This window comes from Aphidius gifuensis, linkage group LG3, assembly GCF_014905175.1.
Source record: "Aphidius gifuensis isolate YNYX2018 linkage group LG3, ASM1490517v1, whole genome shotgun sequence".
NCBI classification, from domain to species: domain Eukaryota; kingdom Metazoa; phylum Arthropoda; class Insecta; order Hymenoptera; family Braconidae; genus Aphidius; species Aphidius gifuensis.
In genome coordinates, this window is record NC_057790.1 from 16,547,583 (window position 1) to 16,569,245 (window position 21,663).

A 21,663-nucleotide genomic window follows, 5' to 3' on the forward strand; every position below is an offset into this window, starting at 1 on the left:
GTTTTTTATTGTTTAAAATTTTTCAAGTGAATATATTCAATTTAAAACAAAACAAAAACATTTTTTTAGTCTTATGAAAGTATATAAAAACAAAGTGGTGCAAATACTATTACTAATATTATTATTATTATTATTTTCTGACATGACAACTGCATTGAAATTAATTTCTTTTTTTATGGATTGATTTGATCCATTTTTTAGTATACAAAATGCCAGAGCTATTAACTATTAAAATACTGAATTTAAACCAGGTATAACAACTACATTTATCAATTGTTTTTGTCTGAGGATAAAAAATAGATTTGAAATAATTTTTTTACGTAAGACTGAAATGGATTTACAATTAATGGTCAAATTAATAATTTAAAAAAACAATTAAGCATGTTTGTGTTTTTTAAAGCTTTCATACTTTTAAAGAAAAAAAGAATCATTTTAAGTATCATAATTACCTCCAATATAAAATACATTACTATTTTTTTTTTTTGTAAAAGTTTTCAATTCTGATTTTTTTTTTATAATGTATCTTTTCGAAAAAGAAAAAAACATAAAGTTTCTATAACGATAAAGTGTAAGCTTTTGAATAGTACATTACTATTTCGAAATAAAAAAAATTATTATATTTTTGTTATTTATAAATAAATAGATCAAAATATGATTTCGTTTTTAATAAAATACATGCATGTTATATAATACACATAACTTTTTTCATAAGCTTGAAACTTTTGTCAAAGTGTCTTTACAAATACTCAGCTGTCTTCAACTAGAAACCCTTGGATGAAATCGAAACTCTATATTATATTTGCATGTTAATTCAATAGAAAATAAACAAATTCAATATATGTTATTTAAAAATAAATTAAAAAATTCTTGTTTTAAGTTTAAGTTGTTTGTCTTGACATGAACAAACTTTCCAAAGGATCGGAGCTAGAAAAAGTACAATTAAATATTAAGCAAATGACACTATAAAGATTGTTCTCGTAAAAAATTTTCCATAATGAATGTTGATGATTTTCTTTATTTGAAAATCAAGTTTTCTCGAGTAAACGACATTCATCTTGATCAGAAAATTTTAAATGAAAATAACAATTCAACCTAACTTAATTACAGAGTGAAAAATATAATCAGATATTTATTTATACATGATTTTTTTATTTAAGACATGATAAAAAGTATCAATGTTACAGAAATTATAAACCGTTGAAATTTTGATAAATTAAATTCAGTTTCCAATGGATGTTAATAATGAACATTGAATTTAAAAAAAAAAAAATTTTAATCACTGTTAATGACATATGAAATTTATTGTAATGATGATAATTACAAAATTTTAATTTTCGTTGTGAGCTTTCAATGTATAGTTGCAGATTAATTACAAAAATGTATTATAAATTTAAAAATAGTAAATTATAAAAATGTGTTCAAGTGTGTGGTAAAGCAAAATTTTGACTGCTTTAATAAAACCAAGATATACTTTATATAAAATTGATTATTTTGCAAAATGTGTTGACTATGAAAATGTATTTTTTAATGTAATTTTATTGTAATTAAATAAAAGTGTGATAAATATTAACATAATGAGAAAAACAAATAATATATTTGACGAAAAAACTCTAGCAATTTAAGACTTGTCAATAGTTGGAATTGATGTTTAATTTGTTGTTATTGTTTAAATGGATAATTATTTATGCACAAATAATTGAATATAAAACCATAAATATAATAAAACAAAAAATTATGTTTTATATTTCATAGGTTTTCATTTACTAAAATTATTTAAATAAATTATGTGAAGAAATGTTTTTTCTTTTTTGCATTAATGATATAAAATAATAAATATTACGTCAATAAGTTTTACAAATTAAAATAAATAATTAACTAAGTTTGTTGATATAATTAATATTTATAAAGCTGATTTGAATGTTAAAAAAAAAATAACAAAACAAACAAACATTGTTATGAATAGAAAATTGATTCCTCTCTTAAATATAAACTATCACAGATATTGTCTATATATTCCAGTCACTTTTTTAAGTTTAAATCAAACATAAAAGAAAAAAAAAAACGAAATTAACTGTTATTTACCTTTTAAATTCGTCATGAAAACTCTTTTCAGTATCGACCATTTTACTGCCAAGAAATAAGTCAGCTTTACTAAGCACCTCAGAGAGTGTTAATCTTTTGTTATGATTTGTATCAGAGACATCAATCAGATGCTGGGCTTCTTGGATTGCATGTCTTGGATTTCTCGGATCAATATACACCTGAAACATAAAATCGTAGATATAAAGTTATTTTCTCTTTCATAAACTTCAAGTAAAATATATAAAGATATGAAATTTACTTTACCAAAAGCTCAGTTCGATCAGCCATTCCATCAGAATTTTTATCAATAAGATATCGGAATTCTTGTCGTCGACCTTCACTGCCTCCAATAATAGCTTTGGGTCGTGGTTCCTCATGTAGCTCAAGGGCAACACTGTCAACGGGTAAATCAGCAAATTCATCTTCTGTTAATTGTTCGTCACCATCACGATCTGTTGCAATTCAATCTTTTTATTAACATTAAAAATTAAAAGAAATAATATTTAAACTTCTTATCATACCAAACTTTTCAAACAGATCCTCAACCATTTGCAGCAAAGCTCGATGACTACTTTCTGGATCTTGAAATGTAACATTGAAATTCATTTAGTCTCTTTAAATTTATATAATAATATGAGTAAATATGAAGTGTAACTCACGGGTAAAAGATAGAAATTCATCTAGAGTCAATATATCTGGATCATTTCTGGCAGTTTCAGTCCATCTTGCTCGATCTCTCATAATACTTTCTTTTAAACTTCTTGTTAAAGCTCCATGTCTTTTATTGTGTGACAAAATATATGACTCTGATAAGCCATGTGAACGAAGAAAATATGAATGATACTCATTCCAAGATATTTCACCATTACGTGGATTATTATCAATTGCTGTAAATAATCCTATATTTTCTCTCATTGCTCGATCAATATGATCAACTATTTTTTTATGAATCCACCTTGATAGCTCATGGATATCAAGTTCAGAATTTTCATTTGCATCAGCTCTGTGAAATACATCTTCAAGCAAAAAACGTGGATTTTCTTGATTTTCTGCCTTTTCAATTTCATTTATTATGTCTGATTGTTTATAAGTGTGATTTTTATTATAACTATCAGCATTATCATCTGCTACATTTGGTAAATTAAAAAGAAGATCTTTAAGTTTTTTTTCATCTTCTGATGAATTTTCATTATTCAATTTGATATCACTATTATATTTTATTAACAAAAAACATATGTAAACAAAAAGTGGAACGAACACTGTCCAGCGAGTTATTCGTAAAAATTTAAGATCAAGTTTTCGCATATTCGAATTCTAGAATGACAAAATTTTTTATAATATAAATAACAAAATAGGTATCACAAAAAAATTAAATATCAAGTATAGTCTTACTTACATAAATATAATCACGAAAATTAGAGTGGTTGATCTGTCAATTCCTTCCAATATATACAGTATTAATAAATAAAATTCATCAGCACAGGACAAAATAACAGAAAAACCACTGCCACATTATTTGTAGTGAAAAAATAGATACTTTCTATGTCGACATACATAGTATGTAGTTTGTTTATTACTTTTACTCCAATATGATCAATGGAAATGAATAAATATAAATAATAATAATAAAGGGGAGTGTCCACTATGCAAGATTTTTGTGCACGTATGCCTCCAACTCCCCAAAAGTCTCCAGCGATGGGTAATTTGCAGTAATCTGACCAAATCTGACGAACTTTTTGGGGCTCGGTGGTTATTTATAGGGAGTCAATTTAAAACTACCTTAAGGAATACATGGCATTTTCGATATAAAGATGCATTCATTAATATTCGAAACTTATTATTAATTTACCACTCAATTTATTATCTGTGTATTTTTTTATATTTTTTGTCTGCAATTTTTCATATTTATTTTCTAAAGACTGGAGTCCACTAGCATAGTTTTCGACCAAAGTTCTATGCCATAGTCCATTTATTACCAGAATCATCTAGATTATTCCCAGTTATCACTGAAAAAGTCAGTTGTTTCTGGTAATAAATAGACTATGGCATAGAACTTGATCGAATGTCTAGCTTGTTATATGTTTATAATTTATGTTTTCATAAATGATTTAATTCAAATTTTTTTTAATTATAGAAATAAATGTAAACCGACACAAAATAGATATAAAAACAAGAATGAACCGCGAAAAAAGAAAAAGAAAAATTTATAATAACTTTTGGAATACCAGTCGCAAAACAGCTCGCATAGTGTGCACTGCTAAATTTATGTAATAAATGAAAACTAAAATAAAACTAAATTTTCTATTGTTAATTATAACTCTTGGTATTTTTATTTGTGTTACTCCAAATATGATGTCAAGATGAAGGTCCAAAAAAAATTTTTAAAAAAAAATCAATGTCCAGGTTAATGCTGGTCAAAATGATTCTCCGACTTTCTCCGACCTTTTCTGACTTTTTTTTACTCAGGAGATTTCTTCGCCTGTTCTCCGGTTTTCTGATTTTTTTTCGTCTTTTACAATTTTTCTCCGCCTTTTTTTTCGATTTTTCTACGGAGAAATATTTCCGCAGGGCAATCATTAAAAAAAAAAAATAAAATAACATATGGTTATCAGCATCATCATTATCATCATCAAACAAAAATTAATTTAAAAAAAGGAGAATGCTTGAATAACAAAAATAAGAAACCAGAATAAATCAATTAAAAAGTTTTTTTCAAGCTAACTGTAATTTTTACAAATAATAGAATTATCAGTGTCTAAGGTTGATTATTAATCTATGATTAATTAACAAAAAATAAATAATAACGTGTTTTTTCAAACTTAGAATTTAATACCAGACTCATACCTGGCTTATTTTATAAAGGATGGAAACACCTGGATGACCTTGGCGTACTTGAGATCGCTACTCTTTCATTTCAAGACATACTCTTTTAAAATATAGTGTTACATTATTTTTTGAAATTTCTTCTACAATGCTTGTTATTTCTTTATTATTTTATAGATGTGCTTGAATATTTGAAATTATATATAAATTTGTCTAGCAGATTGGAATATATTAATAGAAACGTAATAAAATTCAAATCTTTATTTCTGTATGAACATTTATTTTCTTCAATGATGATCCTTTCATGAAAATTGCTTCTTTAATATATGAAGGTCATTCTTATACAAGTGAACTTTGAGGTGTGTTGTGGGGGAGTACCCATTCTACTACCGATCTCCTAGCTCCTGTTCCTAGATAGCGATATCAGGATAACATAGCACAAGCAGAACATAAGTGGAACTTGCTAGAGTCTGTAAAGAGTGAAAGTAATGTACAAAGAGGGGAGGACAATTTAAACCGTTTTCATTGCCTCTGCTAGCAATGTTGAAAGTTAAATTGTTGTAAACACAAACATTTATAAGGTATACTTTATGATCTCCTTGTACCACTGGTAGACTTGTTGTAAACAAACCGACATTCAAGAACGAAACAACAACAAATTATATTGCATTAAACCTTTAATTACTTATTTAAAAAATTGTCATACAATTGTGAGTTACTGTTTTTACTAAAATCACATTAAATCTCAAAAAATAGTTCAAACAATCTTCTCATAGGATTTTTATGAACATGAAAAGCTCAGTTATTTTTACGTGCACAATGATGATATTTCTATTTGAATGGATTGCACTATAACTGGTGAGTTTAGTTTGACTTTGGCAGACGAAATCTATTTGATATTTGCAGGACAATTTTCGGGTCGTGCTGATAAAACTTCTTTGATAATGATTTCGAATTCATTCATCCTCATTGATCGTACTTTGGCAATGAGCTTATCGACATTATTAATACCTAAGCCTTCAGTTGGTACTGCTTTTAGTGCCTTTATAATAATTTGTCATTTAAAAATAATTAATAAAACAAAGAAAATATATAAGTCCTGAAGATAATGGTTTATGTATAATTATAATAAAGATGTCGTACGGATGTCAAATAACGTTACATTTCGACGTCGGTAAGACATCGGATTCCGTTTCGACACTGTGTGTCGGAATGTGACCTAAGATTTCTACCTGGGTTACCATCATGTTATAATATAAATATATTAAAAAAAATAAATATGAATGACAGAGATATTAAAAATATTCAGAAATGTCGTTTAAAAACTCCCAAACATACATTAATTTTTATGTAAACAAATAAAGAAAAAATACATATATATTATACAATTTGTTTGTCACCATTAAAGTCTCATGATGTTGTGTAAAATATTTTATAATTTAAATACTCTGATAATCGGATACCTTTGTGATATTTTATTATACTCTAAAGAAATTAAATTATGAAACGTATATATTATTCTAGAATAGTACTTCTCCATGCTTGATATAATTAAATTAGAGAACATAAAAAAAACCAATGCAATTTCCAAATAAATTCTAAAAAGAATACTTAAAAATTAATAATGAAAATACATCACTCAGTATGATCAATAAAATTGGTTCAAAATTATTATACAGTCTATTTGTTTAATTTTTCGATAACTTAATATGATTATTTATTTACTTCAATAATACATTTTGATTTTATTTTCTTCACTTCCTTATGTTGATAACGTATTTATCTAATTGAATAACCTTGTTCGTGATCGTCGAACGCTCTGAGGCCCAGTAGGATCTTCCTTCATAAATGGTGGCTCACTGTAATATAGTAAATATTTTTACTCATTAATAAAAAAATATAATTCAAAAGTAAAATAAATATTAAATGTCATTTGGTGATATTTTCTAATAATTTTTGTAAATATTATGAAATATTATTTAAAAGTATAATTTGTTCATCAAATTATAACTAATATAGTTATATAAGTTGTACTTAAACTTTCACGTACAATGAGAAAAACTATATCTTCACATATCCTCACAAAAAAAATTGTTGTTATTACAAACTTGACAGAGTAAAAAACCGAGGCTTAATTTAATTACTCACCATCCGGTTACATTCTCAGCAGCATCACAAGCATTTGTTAACTCATTGAAGGCATTCCCTTCACCGCAGCTCAAAAGTCGGGGTTGACCTCGTACACAGAGGTAATAATGCTGACAGTCATGTGGACTACGAAGAAGACGTATTTCATCTTGCAAAAAACTATTTTGTTCAACTGGCGGGCAGGTGAATTTAAGGTAAGCTGTTACGAAATAAATAAGAACAAACAATTAATCGTCACATTTTTTAAAAATAATTATTTTAAATAAATAATAAATTACCTTCAGCATTGCAATCTGATACTTGATCAGGATAATCACAACGATATGTGTCTTTGCTGAAAGCGAGTCCTTCTGGACAATTGAATTCAAAACCAACACCATCAACACAATTCATAAATCGTCCACAATCAACATCATCACCAAGCTTGAAGTATCCATACTGATGAGGACAATCATCAGTTGGTGCTGCTCGTTCTAAATGAATAAAACGCAAAATAATAATTAAATTATATAATATAGATTTTTTAGTTTTATTTTTAAAAAAAAATAATTTATTCTTACGAAGTTGGGGTCGGCCTTCACAATTGACATCGATGGGATATCCACATGGATAGTTGAATCGAGCGTTAATGTTAAATAACAAACCATCGGGACATAATTTTTCTGTTGGAACACCGTCGATACACTCAATATAGGCATCACACTGTCCTTGAACAGGATAACGGCCCTGTTTGTCAGGGCATGATGCTGGAGTGGCTGGTGATGTTACTGGTTTTTTGTTGTAATCAACGCGATTACGATCGACAACCTGTCGTTGACGTTGAAATTGTCCATTACCTTAAAAAAATAATATAATTTTACTAATGGAAAAATTGTTCTGTTATTACTTTTATTATTATTATTATTATTATATATCTATGGAATCATCAACGACAAAATAATTGCCAGACTCGTTTGTAGAATTTAAAAATTTAAATGTCATCATCGATTTTTTTTAAAACTCGTTTGAGGCCAACCGTATGAGAAAAAAAAAGTTGAAACATCTTCGCAGTGAATAAATTTACATCATCCGATCTTATATAAAAAATGAGGACACCTAAATCGGTTGACGAGACACGACTTTTTTAAAGTATTACTTGTTTTAATTTTAAACTTTATAATTAAAAAATTTAATTGGTTGAAATGATTAATCTCCGAAAACAATTCTATTGACATGTAGTGGTTTTATTTATTTATTAATATTTTAACTCAATGTTTCTATAAAATTTGACACAACTTATAAATCTAGTATAATAAATTTTAAACGACAGACAATTTTATTTGTTATACGTACAAGAGCTTATCACAATGATGGCTAAAATAGCCACGCTGAGAGTTGAATAAGACATTTTCGAAAAAAAAACGATCACTTGAAAAATTATTGCTTCACTGGACAAGATGAACAACTATATAGAAGACACCTGATTTTGCCAGCGCCTTTTATCACTTCTGATGAAGGAAAGTGAGAGTGTATTCTCGGTCCTCTTTAAGCAAATGGAGGGAGAAGTCGAAAAAAACAGACCCACACATTAATAAAACTTTGGACCTACACGTCTTATTGTATCGTTGATTTTATTAAATTTTATATAATATAAATCAATAACTCATTCAACTCACGTGAAAATGAATGCCTGACTCGACAAAGTACAATGATAATTAAACATTTTATTAATTATTATAATAAAATATAGTTATTATAATTTAATGCTAAAACAATGCGGATATTTTTTGTCATTGAAATAATAGTTTAATAATGTTCTCATATTAAAAATATTTCCAACAACCGGAAATATATCATAATGTATATAAATATTGAAGTCCCATGGATAAATACTTTCCATAAATTTATTTTTTCTACAAGGTAAAATAACTCAAATACTTACGTTTTTCAATAAAAATAAATTAATAACACAAAAAAAAAAAGAGCTATAGTCAAGAGCGTATCCAATACATACAAAATATCAAAGTTCGTTTTCGATTGCCCTCAGGCATTGTAGAATTATGATGACATTGACTATCTGAGAAAGAAAGTAGAAATCAACGAAAATTCATTAAACTAAATTTCAAAATATATAACTAGCAAGTCATAGAATTTTTTATGAAAAATTTTGTATGTTATTTTGGAATTCATATAATATTTTTGAAGAAAATTTTCAAGTTTAAAGTATTACGTGTAATATTTGAATTTTATATACTGTACATTTTTTAAAAAAACAGGCATGCACGTTTTTAGTACCTTATGAGTTATGGACTAAAATTCCAGTATTTAATATTAAATTTCAAGTTTTGGTAGTGTAATTTTTATTGGTGTACTATCTTTTAAGTACTGTGCATTAAAATCCTAGTATATTTTCCATTAAATTTCAGGCTGACATTTTTAACAACGTATAGCTAAAAGTTTATGACCCCTTAAATTATTACATGTCAAGTCAGGATAGGCACCTTTTAAAATTTTAGTCGTTAATTTTTTAAAATAAACTCCATACTTTGTTGTCTACCGTCATTTGTTATTTAAAGAAGAGATACAACTGTAGTTATAAATAACGATAGACAACAAGCGACCTTGTTATATTATTATAATGAAATTCTTGCTCAGCTTTTTAGACTATACATAAGCAAAAATTTTCAAGCCAAAAAATTGGATAGGATCTTCTAGCCCTATAATATTGAAAAAGATCGGAGATAAAGACGCTGGATCTGTGACCCTTAATTGGCGTTATCAGTCATTTATATACTTTTATCGTAAATAAATTTTCAAAATCACAAAATACAAAATATACTTATAAAATTTTAATTTACATTAAATATACAAAAAGATAAACAAAATATAAAATGACAATTTGTACATTATACACTTAATGATATGTAAAACGTGAACCAAAGTAAAAAGATTCTCACATAAGAGTATACAAACTCAGGGTCTTTTTAAGTTATTAAACATAACAAATCACAAATGTTAAAAATTCTCACATACTTTTTATAATATTACTTGATAAACTTAATACTTATTTTCTTCTCTTATAAAATAAGGAAACGAAATAATGATAGAATATTTTTAAAACTGAGTGTAAAATTAACACGTTATATTACAAAGTAAGCGTAATAGAATATCCGTTGATAAAACTTTCTTTTCATTTCCGGTAAATTGTTTTTTTTTTTTTTTTTAATATTTACATGATTTACAACGCAGCTCAGCATGCATGACTATCAACATGAAGAGCCGAATGAATGATTTACATTCGCGATCATAATACTCACATAGATATTTTATACGAAAGTATAAAAAGTTAGATATACATTAATTCTATTCTAAAAATCGAGTCTTTCATTTATTTATAAAATTGTTGAACTATCAACAGGATTTTAATTTTGATTCAACAGTTATCGACAAAAGATGCACTTGAGCCACTATTTATCTCAGCAAATTCTTGTCTACCTGCTGAGCAAAGCTTGCTTGAAAAGTCTGTCTCACGTTTTCTGAAAAAAAAAAGAAAATTAATAAAAAAATTTCTTTTAATTTCGTTCAATAACTTACCCTCTTCCTGGTAGCTCCATAATATCAACAAGTATGCTGTCAACATAAAGTCTATCATTACACCAAAAAAAGCACAGTGATCTTGGTTGAAGTACATCCATATCATATGCCCAGTGTAACTCTACTCTTCTTATTTTACCAATGTCATTAGCGGCGCCACCTGGATGAGCCACAACCATTCTCATTGTCGTGCCATGTTCCAACTTCATATACCCACTGTAAGCAACATCGAAATTTATTTCAACAACTCGAAACTTATTTCAATTGAATTAAAATAAATTCATGCTGCCTAATTTATTTTACCTTGGTGTTAAGTCCATATTTCGTATGACTCCATTATCAGCATGAAGCGTAACTTTCATAAAACCTTGGACCCAACTTTCAGCAGTTGATGGTCTTGCAAGATTAAGTGTTAATCGATAGTGTCTTCCTAAATAAATTGGTGAAAATAAATCGATATAAAATATTATCATAAACAAATATACAATGGTATCAAGTCACAACTTACTACAATATGGATCTTCTTTTCCAGTTGAAAAAAAAAATTTACTTCCCAACAATGCAGATGCATCTTGTCCCATAGCAATTCTTTTCACCAAAGCTGGACTACTATCAGCATGATAACCCATAATACCACAACTCAGACTACTGTTGCTTTTACAAGAAAAACACTCACCTCGTAAAAAACTTGGATAATTACTACACTCATGTGCAACATACTGACACTTTGAATTGATGCTTTCAATAAAAAGCTTGATGGCCCTGACATGATTGCAGGCAACAAGTACTCTAGAAGCCTCCTCAAGACCCTCACGTATCAAAGTCAATGGTAATGAGGGTGTTGTCTCACTAAGATCTGTACATCCTGGCTGCTCTTTACCATTATTTGGATAAAAATCCAAATGACCACATGGTTGACTCATACCGTAACCTGGAAGTCCTTATTTTAACTTCATTACATTCGCTCAAATTAAAATAATTATTTTTTATATTTTGTCACTTTAGTGATGCAGCTTTAAAAATATAATTGACTTACCTAGAAAAAATATGCTTTTTCCATCAGTATGAATGACATCGACAAGTTGTGCATCCGTCCAATCAAGTCGTAAATGACTTGGCATTCCTTGAAAGTATGGTTCTGCTGGATCTAAACCTGTTATTCGACCAATTTCACCCTCTAATTTTTCACCAGCATATCCAGCTGTGTGGGCACCAAGACTATGACCAATGAGATGAACATTACTCATTTCAAGTCCATAATTTATCTGAATAAAAATTAAATTATGATATATTATTATTATCTACAAATAAATTAAGATAACCGCATATAAATTAATTATTTAACTCACATGAAGATGTTGAATGAGATGAGCGATTTCTAATCCTACCAGCCGTGTATTTGCAGTTGCTTGGGTGTACAAAGGAAGACTCCCACCAGCCCAATCGACAATAATAACATTGTAATCACCATGCTCCAGCAACTCATTTCGCATTTCCTGTAGACAAAAAAAAATTAAATACAAATAAAACACAGTAAAATCAGCTGTTATTTTGGTTTTTATTTTTGACAGTACCTTGACCCAATTACTAAGAGGTGTGTCAATAAATCCATGAATGATAAATTTTGTTTTTCTTTTTTTATCAAAGTTAGAGCGTTTTATTGACTTGTCCTTAGCTGCAATGAGTACCTGGCCCTAAATCATTTTATTCATTGCTTATTAAACTTTTCAATTAACAAATTAACTTTATATATATAAAATCGTATTTGAAAGTTGAACTGACAAGGATGACTCTTTGGTGTTAATTTCTCTCTTTATATAATTGCATATCCGCAAAATTAATTTGAAATTTCCCTACAATTACAGACTTGATGCACATATTTAAACTCTGACTTAACGCTTATTACTATCAAAGTAAAATTATTAAAATTATTTGTTTGTCTTACCTCGGTTGGATTGTCATTTGTGTAAAGAATAAATCGGGTATTGATAACTTCTCGTGGTAAAGGAAATACATTCAAAGGTCTGTGAATTAAATGATACCAGCTTCTTGTGATATTTAAACAACCCAGTTCATCATAACAACGAGTTTCATTTTCAACTGAAATTAAATTTAAAAATATTTAAATACTTTTTATATTTCAATCATGTTAAGTAGAAAGTGATTAATTATATTTACATGGTAACCAAGGAATGTTGACTTCAAGCTTGTCACTTCTTGCCCATTGCCAAGGATCCAATATTCCAGCGGAGCACAAAACGGGTGCCACTGCAACAACAATAAGGATCAACAATGCCTTAATCTTCGTATCTTCTTGTCGTTTACCTATCCGTCTCATCCTTGAATTAAAAAAAAAAACAAAAAAAAAAAAAAAAAAAACGTAAAAGATTAATTTCAACACATTCACTTTTAATTTGCAATAAAATTACACATGGCTTTAAGACTGCCACTGTACGAAGGATAAAGGAATGCCTTGAGACTAAATGCACAACAGTGAGTGCTCGATAATTTCGAGTGCATCAACTTGTATACTTACTCAAGTTAAAAAATATTGAGTAAGTTAATAACAAGAGGCTAGAAAGAAGGAGGTATTACTTCGGACTGAAGAGAAATGAACGGGGATTACATTAATTTTATTAAATAATATGTCAAGTTTATTGTTGTTAATAAAAATAATTAGAAAATAAAAAATTAACAAATGAATTTAATTTATTAAATTTAAATTTCGAAAGTAACTTGCGAGAAAATGTCATAATAATTTTTAATTTTTTTGCAACTGATAAAGTTAAATAAACAATTTTTGACGAGTTTTTTAATTTGTAAATATTTTAACATGAAAAAAAGAAAGTATGATATTAGATGGAATCAAGATTGAATTTCTTTTTGGTTTATTTTTGTAAATTTATATGTATGTCCTGGATGTCTGATTCACGTGTCTTTTCATGATCATGCAAATCTTTTTGGGAGTTTCACTTTGTCTCAGTGCATCATTTGTTTCATACATGAAGGCAAGTTAGTTAATAAAAAATTGAATCATATACTATTAGTACATATACGTAAATTGTAATTTGGGATTTATTTGGAGTATCTCAAAATTTACAATTCGTTTTTACTCTATTTATATCATATCAAATTAAAAAGAAAATCGAGGACTTTTTCCAGACTTAATATTTCAATTTTCAATTTCAATTTGCAATTAATATATCAAATATTTTTATGAAACTCAATTCACCGAATTATCTTTATTATTTTCTCGGATTTTGTAACCCTATATGTGTTGCATAATTCTGATGGTTTAATTTTAATTACTGCGATACTTGTATTTAGTTGTTTATCGTAATTTTTTTCAGCATATTCGTGTCACTTTTTTGCGCTTATAATAATTGCAGTGATGAATTTTTTAAAGCTATTGCAATGATTGCGTTGAATGAAATAAATATTAAAAATACAAATTTAAACTTCTATCATACACGAGGAAAAATTATTGCATTAGAAATGAAAACTAAATATTTTTTTTCTCATATTGATTCAATATTTAAATTTCCACAGATTAAAACTTGAGAACCATCACAACTCAAATATTTGTAACAAAAAAATCTCTCAACATATCACAGTTACAATATATTTGCAGCATTGACTCGTCAATTATTTATATGCTTGAAAAAACTTTGAAATTTAATAATACAATCTAACAATTGACTACTAATAAACAATAGCACAATATTTGTATCGCAACATGAAAATAGTACTTTTACAGACTAACGATCGGTTGCATTGTTCTTCTCAATTGGCGCATTCATAAATCCCACTATTGAACCTGTGTATCGATATTCAATACTAGCATTAGATCAAGTTATAAAGAGGCTTCTATATCATAGATCTTCATACTATACAACGCGGCTGTCGTGTGTTCAAGAAATACTAGACAGCTTTCTTAACTAAAGTTGGTTTTTTGTTGTTCATTCGCCAATTTTTTTTAATTGTTTTTTTTTTTACTTTAAACGGCTTTTTATTAATTTCAATTCAATTTCAATGTCAATTTATTGTCTATTAGCATAGAATATATTAAACTCTTATGCTAGATAAATTTATATTTCATTTTTATTTTGAGTTTTATAACAAAAAAAAATCCCAAAAAATTAAATTTCAGAAAAGTACGTAAATCTTAAGATTTATTTTTTATTAATTTATTATTTTTGCATTAATTCATTGATCAACATGAGTTAACTATTTGTGCCTGTATCTGTGTATGTCTATATGTATATGTTTGTGTCTATATTATATTTATCGAATAATCTGGCACAGCTATATACCTTCCACAACTATTATGCAAGTTCCACTCGATGATTATGTCATACACGTTATTTAATATTACCACACGCAATATATTTATATTTATACTAATAGAATAGTAATATAAAATAACTTAAAGAAATTTTCGTGTTTGTGTACGTAACATTTAAAAACTTAAGAGACTAAAGCACGAATTTTACTTGAATAACTTTATAATTTTACTAATATTGCATATTTTTATTTGACCTACAAATATTTTTTTTTTAATTGAGTAATTTTTTTTTTATTGTTTGTTGCATTTATTTATATTTCATATAAGTCTCTAAATTGTAATATTTGCACATTGAGAAATAGTTTTTTTTTTTTTTTTTTTGCCTTGCATGTAATCTGTTGAGTTAAATAAGTTTGTATATTCAAATCACATATTATTTCTACTTGAGTATTTATGGTAACTATCATAATGACCCTGAATTAGTGATAGCCTTTTTAATCGTCATTCTATATTAAACAAAAAAAAAAAAATTTATCATAAATTTACTGATAAGTAATAGTCCCTTTTCAAACAACAAGTATGAATGCTTATAGAAAAAAATTAACTTCTTGCTCTCGTTTTTGTCTATTTTACTAAAACAAATTTATAAACATCATATGTAATTTTTCTAATTATTGTATTTATCAACAACATTACATTTTATATTTCTCCATATTAGAGGATTCTTTCCACAAATGTATATGGTAATAAAAAAAAATTCTGTAACCGACGTCATTCGAGTATAATTATTATTTCGAAAGGCTGGACCTGTTTCACTTTGGTTGGTATTTTTGTTGTTGTTGTTGTTGTTGCAAACTTTAAGATGCCTCGTTATGAACCCAGTTCGATATAATAATGTATGCGTACATGTAATGGTTATGACCCAGATTTATCACTCAAGCGTCCTTCCCCCCGGCAATGCTGTACCACTTCCTGCAGCTTCATTTTAAACTTGTTTATACTTCTTGATATTATACTTATGGCTAAATTATTCACCTCGATGATATCTCTTCACATAAAAGTATACTTATTCGCAAACATGCGCATAATATACATGATATACATGTATACATAAAGAAAGTCAAAGGCGAAAGCCCGTGATAAAATGGATAGGTATTTTTACTGGATGTTTTTGGCCGGCGTCACGTCTGTTCAATGTCGACCAAGTCTTTTTCAATAAATTTGTATAATATATGCGGCTACTAAATAGATTTAATACGTCTGTCTAAAAAGACATTTCTAGTTAGCTGTCAATTCGGAATCGAACTGGTGTCAATTGGCTATCAACAGTATTCTGGTAATAATCACCGAGTCTGCAATTACCGATTGATTCCTTATGGCTCGACACCTTTTCAAATATCATATTTATGTGAATAATAATGTTATTATATACATTCTGGTTATTTGGAGAAGTTGCTATAATAATTTCTTTATATTTTCTATTTTTTTTTGTAAGGAACTCAGGAAACGTGTTTATTGTATGGTGTTGAGTAGCTGTTAAATCGGTGTCGACTGAGTGCAACATTGGAGTGTTGAATGAGGATCAAATAGGTGTCCACGCATAGGCTATAGGGATTTCTTTATGATTCAGTTTTGAGTTAACATTTCATATTAATTAGTGATTTCTATTTCTAACAGTTTATTCGGGGTCATTAACACAAGTCATGGTCAAGAAAATCGTATGATAAATACGTAAAATATTTGTATAAAATAATAAGTGAGTTTGATTAAATTAAATGTGTTAACAACAAAATTGATCAATTTATTTCTTTTTACTGAATTATATTTTTAAAAAAGTATTATGTTTGAAGAACCATGGCCAAATGCCTCAAATTCTGAAACGAGAACGAAAGTCATCAACATACAAATGCACAATTTTTATGTGGACGAGATAAACAAGCCTTTCTTCATGAATACTTTTTAAACTGGTTTCAGCAGTCACATTAATTTTTCCTGGCCTTCAACCACAAAAACTCTCTTTATCTTTTATATCATTTCACAGCTCTTATACATTGTGTTGTATTTTTAATTGATATTATTTATTTATTATATTACTACTTATAAAAAGTCAATCATAATAAAAGCAAAAAAAGTTGCTAAATTATGTAACTTATGTAAACTCTGTCAATAAATTTGTGACTTTTCCTGGACTACGGAAATTAATATTAATTGATGGCTATAGCATGTGCACTTGCCTACTTTATTACTGTTATATATACACATCACGCTAATAAAGAAGGATTGTAAAGAGGGGGAAAGTACTCGGCTTTGCTCGTTTGACTTGATACGAAAACCATAATTAGCAACATTCCAATTGTACCACTGAATGATTGAATTTCTCTTTGGCCTCAAGGTGAAAAATATTTTGTAATTTCAACTGGATTTTTTATCTATATTTATTTTTTTCACAAAATATTCTACAATTCTTTACATCTATGTGAATGTAAACTGATAATTGGTTTGATTCGACTTCACACATCTAATGATGTAGTAAAATTCACGACTAACTCCCACTTACTACAGTAATTTTTCTCACTTTTTGTCTGAATTTTTGCTGAAGTCTGCTAGAATATTTCTAACTTCGAGCTAATGCTGTAAATAATTGTAATTTATGGTAATTTTTCAACCAGATATCACAAATATATCATTCTTCAATCAAATATATACAAATATTTATTATATTTTTTAATTAGTGAGTGTAATGGTCCTTCGAAATGTATGTATAATTTTTTATTAAACCATAATTAAAGTATTGTGACGTAATAATAATAAGAGTCGTTGATTATTCATCTAGCTTTAATGCCAAAATTTCGATAAAAAACTTTATGAAAAAAAAAACCTAAACCAATCTTAAAGCAAGAATTCTCAATCGATCATTCGAATTTACGTAATTATATATTCATAATAATCTTAAGATGGTATAATCATTGAGTTTGACCGACCTCAACAAAACTTCGGGTGAAATCGTCTGAAATTATATATGAGCTATATATATGTATTTGATATTTATGCATAGCTGAACATTCATCCTAGCTCAACAAAAATAAAAATGTATACATCATGAGCACTTTCTTTGATGCAATAATCGATAAATAATCGCATTAATAAAATTATAAAAAAAAAAAGTTTTAAGGAAGAGTCGTATTTCCTTACGGAAGTAAACATTCACACGGAAAACAATTCTATATAGTCGTCCATTATTTTGTTGTGCAATAAATTCAATTCTCAATTTGCTGATCGTTTCTCTCTGACATTATTATTTAATTTTATTTATATTTTTATTTCCTTATTTTGACCTTAAAATTTAAAAATTATGCAATCCATTAAAATTATTATATACAAGTACAATTTTTAACACAAATCGCTTTCTTCACACTTGAGAATTAAAGAGGTTCTCAAAATTGTATTTTAAGTTTCAGCAAAAATATATAACAATGAACTGAATGTTTTTAAATTACAACATTTTTTATGTATATTTTTAAGTAATTTTTTTTTGTCTTGTCAGCTTAAGTGGAAAAAATATATACATATATAAATTACATTAACAATAAATTTTAATTTCAATTGGAATATATTTGAATTATATTTAGTAACAAATAAAATATACTAAAATTAAATTTGTAATTTTTGATTTAATTTTTTATATTCTCTTCACTGAGAGGAAGTGTATTATCAAAAATAAAGTTGTCACGAATTGTTGGATCGGTATGCATGTATATCTAAGTTTATTATGAAACTCAAACCTATTATCATCATGTACATCATTATAAATAAATAAACAGAAACTTTAAACCTCACTAGGTAACTATTGAGTTAAATAGCCAAGTAAATAAAGTTAAAAAAATTTGAAATAAAAATTTCTAAAACAATTTGTTCCAGTAAGCTCAAAGTTTAAAGCATAAATTAAATATTATATACTATGCCCTATACTATGATATAATCTCAAATATAGCAAATAAGAAACAACATGTTGATATGCATTGTTTACCATCAAAATCTATTTTTATCATTGAAATTTATTTCAGGTATAAATTTACAAGGATTGTTGTTTAATCAAATTGATACATTTTTTTTTCAACCTAAACCCTAAAATTATCAACAACAGCAGTTTTTTTTTCTCAGTGTATGCCTTCACAGTATGCACAAATAAACAAAACTATTTTTTTACATAAAATCTTTCGATTTCCCGCCAAATTTATTAGACGCTGTAAGTTTAAAATTTGCATTTATTACGAAATAAATATTATAAGAGTACTTACGTAAACTAAAAAACAAAATCACAAGTCTTTATATAAATAAATAATCTCGTCAAGATATGGAACATAACTGGTAAACTTTATTTCAGTTTAAAGTTTGAAAAGTTGTTGATGTTAAAAGAGAAAAAAAAAAAAATTTGAAAGAGGCTACCCATTGGTTTCTTTAGAGTCAACTGTTAAAAAATGATTATAACACATTATTACAATCAGATATAAATGATAAAAAGATTCTTTTTTGAAACACCTTTCCTTTAATTTATTCAAAAAAAAAGACTTTTCTTATTTCCGGTTGACAGAAACAATATCAAAGAGGAGGTCTTTGACTTTCCCGCATCTATATTTAATAGGCAATCTACAAATAGTAGCTATCGAGTGATAAAAAAATAAACCGTAAAATGATAAAAAAATTCCAGTTAAATGTAGATATATATACAACTAAAAACTGCACATGCGCTACACTTATTTTCATAACACAAATACATGTATACATATTTACCGGCACTGTATGAAATACAAGCTATAGACAAGCAAATAAAATTCAAACTAGATTATTAATGCTACGTTACTTATATCCGTATATGCATTAAATTATAGCCATACAATTTTTTATTGTTCATTAATTTACCTATAAAATGTTTACATTTTACACAGAACATTTCATTCATGTAAAAATAAATGTTTCTTTTTCCATTCTTTTTAACTTTTCTTTATGTATAAATTAATTATTAATATCAATAAATAAAGAAAGCTTTATTTATCTGATATCATCAAATTCAAAATAGAATTTTAAACGTCTCAATCAGTTAACCAATTCAATGTGTATATCTTTGTATTAGTTGTCTAAAACCTCATTAAGTAATATAAAATTATTTTTTTATTTCACTGATTAATTTATAGATATAATGTCTCTATTTGTTTTATTTATTTTTTATTTTTCATGACTTGTATATAATTTGTAATAGAAAGTTGAACCTTCAATAATGAAAAAAAAAAAGTTATCATCAAAAATAGTATTGAAGATTGATCAAGATATTTTATTTATTGACAGTATATTTTTGTTGAATTATAATACAACAGTCAATAAATATAATATAATAAATTCATGTCTCTTTGATTCATGTGTCTCATATTGAACTAAAAGAGCGAAATGAATGAATAAACTTGTCTTTGCTCTTGTATATAGTGTGTACACAATATATCGTAGGAAAGTTAAAGTGAAAATTTGTTGCCCAGGGGGGCTTATACCAGGTCTTTGCAACTTTTGTTTTTTTTTTTATTTTCTTTCACTCTCTATTTGTATATAGTTTTCATATATTCAAGTCATATCAACAACATTAAAGCTGCCTTTATATACCTCTGTATATTGATAATTTAATTGCTAAAAATACAAAACGATATATTTAAATATATAACAAAATAAAAATAAAAAATCAATCAGGAATTGATTTTATCTTTACTCGTTTATTTATCATTATTAAATTTTTTTTTTTTGTAACTTTTACATCATGATTGTATAGCGAGTTTAATTCACAACCAATTTTATATTGAAGCATTGTTAATATTGTGATTGTATTTATATTTGTATACATGTGATGTTTCGGCGCCATCGGTTGATATTATGCCCGGCAGCTCTACGCCTACGTGGAGAAAGCGGTGTCCCCTCTTGACTTGTTCTTCATTATAAACCCTGGATAAGTATATATATGTAACTTAAACTCACTATCTCGCCATGAATTTTTTTTCGTATATATATAACAACTGCATAACATAATATTTAAAAACTTAAATGTCAATCGAAATTTAAAAAATATATATATTTGATGATGTTAAATTAAAATTATAATTGAAACTGAAAAACAAATAATCATAATTAAACTAAAAACAATTCAAAACTCACATTTTCATGAATTCTCATGTCACAGCCGGTTTATCGATTCATGACATACACTCTTAGTTGTATAAAAACAAATGAAAAATTTAATTAAGTCATTAATTAGATAAACACAGCATAGATTAAAAAACAAATGAAAAATATTAAATAAATTTCACATTTAAAATATCACGTTTATGATTGTGGAATTTACTAGTTGATCACAAACACGAACAGTAAAAATGTGTGTATATCACGGTGAATGGTTGGTGCACGACTAAAGTTGAGGATTCGCTATGTCCTGTAAAGTATATTTGTATATATCCACAACCGTTAGCAGCAGCATTGCTAGTCGTGTCTGTTGGTTGGCTCAGTGAGCTGCAAGAACACTCCCAACGTTCACCTCTAATTGTAAATATTATATAAAGCTGCATCATCATTTAGACCATAACACAAGTTATTTCTTACCTGCATTCTCTTTCAGGTAGAAATTTTGTTTGATGATCTATTTTATTTTCATATAAAAGTAAAAAAAATTTGACCCCCTTAAATTTTTTACCATCATCTTCAAATATTGAACAATAATA

General features: G+C 27.1%; 3 protein-coding genes across 6 annotated transcripts; all 3 read right to left on the reverse strand.

The window, feature by feature from the left end:
* Positions 1–1,899: 1,899 nt before the first annotated feature.
* On the reverse strand, positions 1,900–3,748 carry LOC122852159 (45 kDa calcium-binding protein). Of its 3 annotated transcripts, none has more exons than XM_044151780.1 (5): positions 3,479–3,747; positions 2,742–3,396; positions 2,604–2,663; positions 2,347–2,507; positions 1,900–2,261 (listed from the first exon to the last, which is right to left on the reverse strand). In XM_044151780.1, exons 2-5 carry the CDS (start codon positions 3,385–3,387, stop codon positions 2,079–2,081), a joined length of 1,050 nt encoding a protein of 349 aa, XP_044007715.1. In that variant the 5' UTR covers positions 3,388–3,396; positions 3,479–3,747; the 3' UTR covers positions 1,900–2,078. The 3 variants fall into 3 exon arrangements, with proteins under 3 accessions (XP_044007715.1, XP_044007714.1, XP_044007716.1); XM_044151779.1 differs by having other exon boundaries at positions 2,347–2,534; positions 3,479–3,745; XM_044151781.1 differs by having other exon boundaries at positions 2,099–2,261; positions 2,342–2,534; positions 3,479–3,748.
* Positions 3,749–6,587: 2,839 nt separating this feature from the next.
* On the reverse strand, positions 6,588–8,546 carry LOC122852160 (protein obstructor-E-like). Its single transcript, XM_044151782.1, has 5 exons — positions 8,386–8,546; positions 7,614–7,889; positions 7,332–7,526; positions 7,054–7,252; positions 6,588–6,764 (listed from the first exon to the last, which is right to left on the reverse strand). Exons 1-5 carry the CDS (start codon positions 8,438–8,440, stop codon positions 6,689–6,691), a joined length of 801 nt encoding a protein of 266 aa, XP_044007717.1. The 5' UTR covers positions 8,441–8,546; the 3' UTR covers positions 6,588–6,688.
* Positions 8,547–10,230: 1,684 nt separating this feature from the next.
* Positions 10,231–21,605, reverse strand: LOC122852161 (pancreatic triacylglycerol lipase-like). Of its 2 annotated transcripts, none has more exons than XM_044151784.1 (10): positions 21,104–21,605; positions 12,805–12,965; positions 12,572–12,726; positions 12,201–12,320; positions 11,976–12,122; positions 11,663–11,891; positions 11,135–11,557; positions 10,930–11,056; positions 10,627–10,842; positions 10,231–10,568 (listed from the first exon to the last, which is right to left on the reverse strand). In XM_044151784.1, exons 1-10 carry the CDS (start codon positions 21,109–21,111, stop codon positions 10,466–10,468), a joined length of 1,689 nt encoding a protein of 562 aa, XP_044007719.1. In that variant the 5' UTR covers positions 21,112–21,605; the 3' UTR covers positions 10,231–10,465. The 2 variants fall into 2 exon arrangements, with proteins under 2 accessions (XP_044007719.1, XP_044007718.1); XM_044151783.1 differs by having other exon boundaries at positions 11,135–11,566.
* Positions 21,606–21,663: the final 58 nt, after the last annotated feature.

Bases quoted from the DNA above. Each gene is read 5' to 3' on its own strand.
- LOC122852159 (XM_044151779.1), bottom strand. From the start codon at position 3,387: ATGCGAAAACTTGATCTTAAATTTTTACGAATAACTCGCTGGACAGTG. The intron at 2,664-2,741 runs GTGAGTTACACT...TTACATTTCAAG, and splicing joins TGAATTTCTATCTTTTACCC to ATCCAGAAAGTAGTCATCGA. The intron at 2,535-2,603 runs GTATGATAAGAA...GAATTGCAACAG, and splicing joins GGATCTGTTTGAAAAGTTTG to ATCGTGATGGTGACGAACAA.
- LOC122852160 (XM_044151782.1), bottom strand. From the start codon at position 8,440: ATGTCTTATTCAACTCTCAGCGTGGCTATTTTAGCCATCATTGTGATA. The intron at 7,253-7,331 runs GTAATTTATTAT...ATTTCGTAACAG, and splicing joins ATCAGATTGCAATGCTGAAG to CTTACCTTAAATTCACCTGC. The intron at 6,765-7,053 runs GTGAGTAATTAA...ACTATATTACAG, and splicing joins GCTGAGAATGTAACCGGATG to TGAGCCACCATTTATGAAGG.
- LOC122852161 (XM_044151783.1), bottom strand. The intron at 12,321-12,571 runs GTAAGACAAACA...AAAATGATTTAG, and splicing joins CAAATGACAATCCAACCGAG to GGCCAGGTACTCATTGCAGC. The intron at 10,569-10,626 runs GTAAGTTATTGA...TTTTTTTTTCAG, and splicing joins ATGGAGCTACCAGGAAGAGG to AAAACGTGAGACAGACTTTT.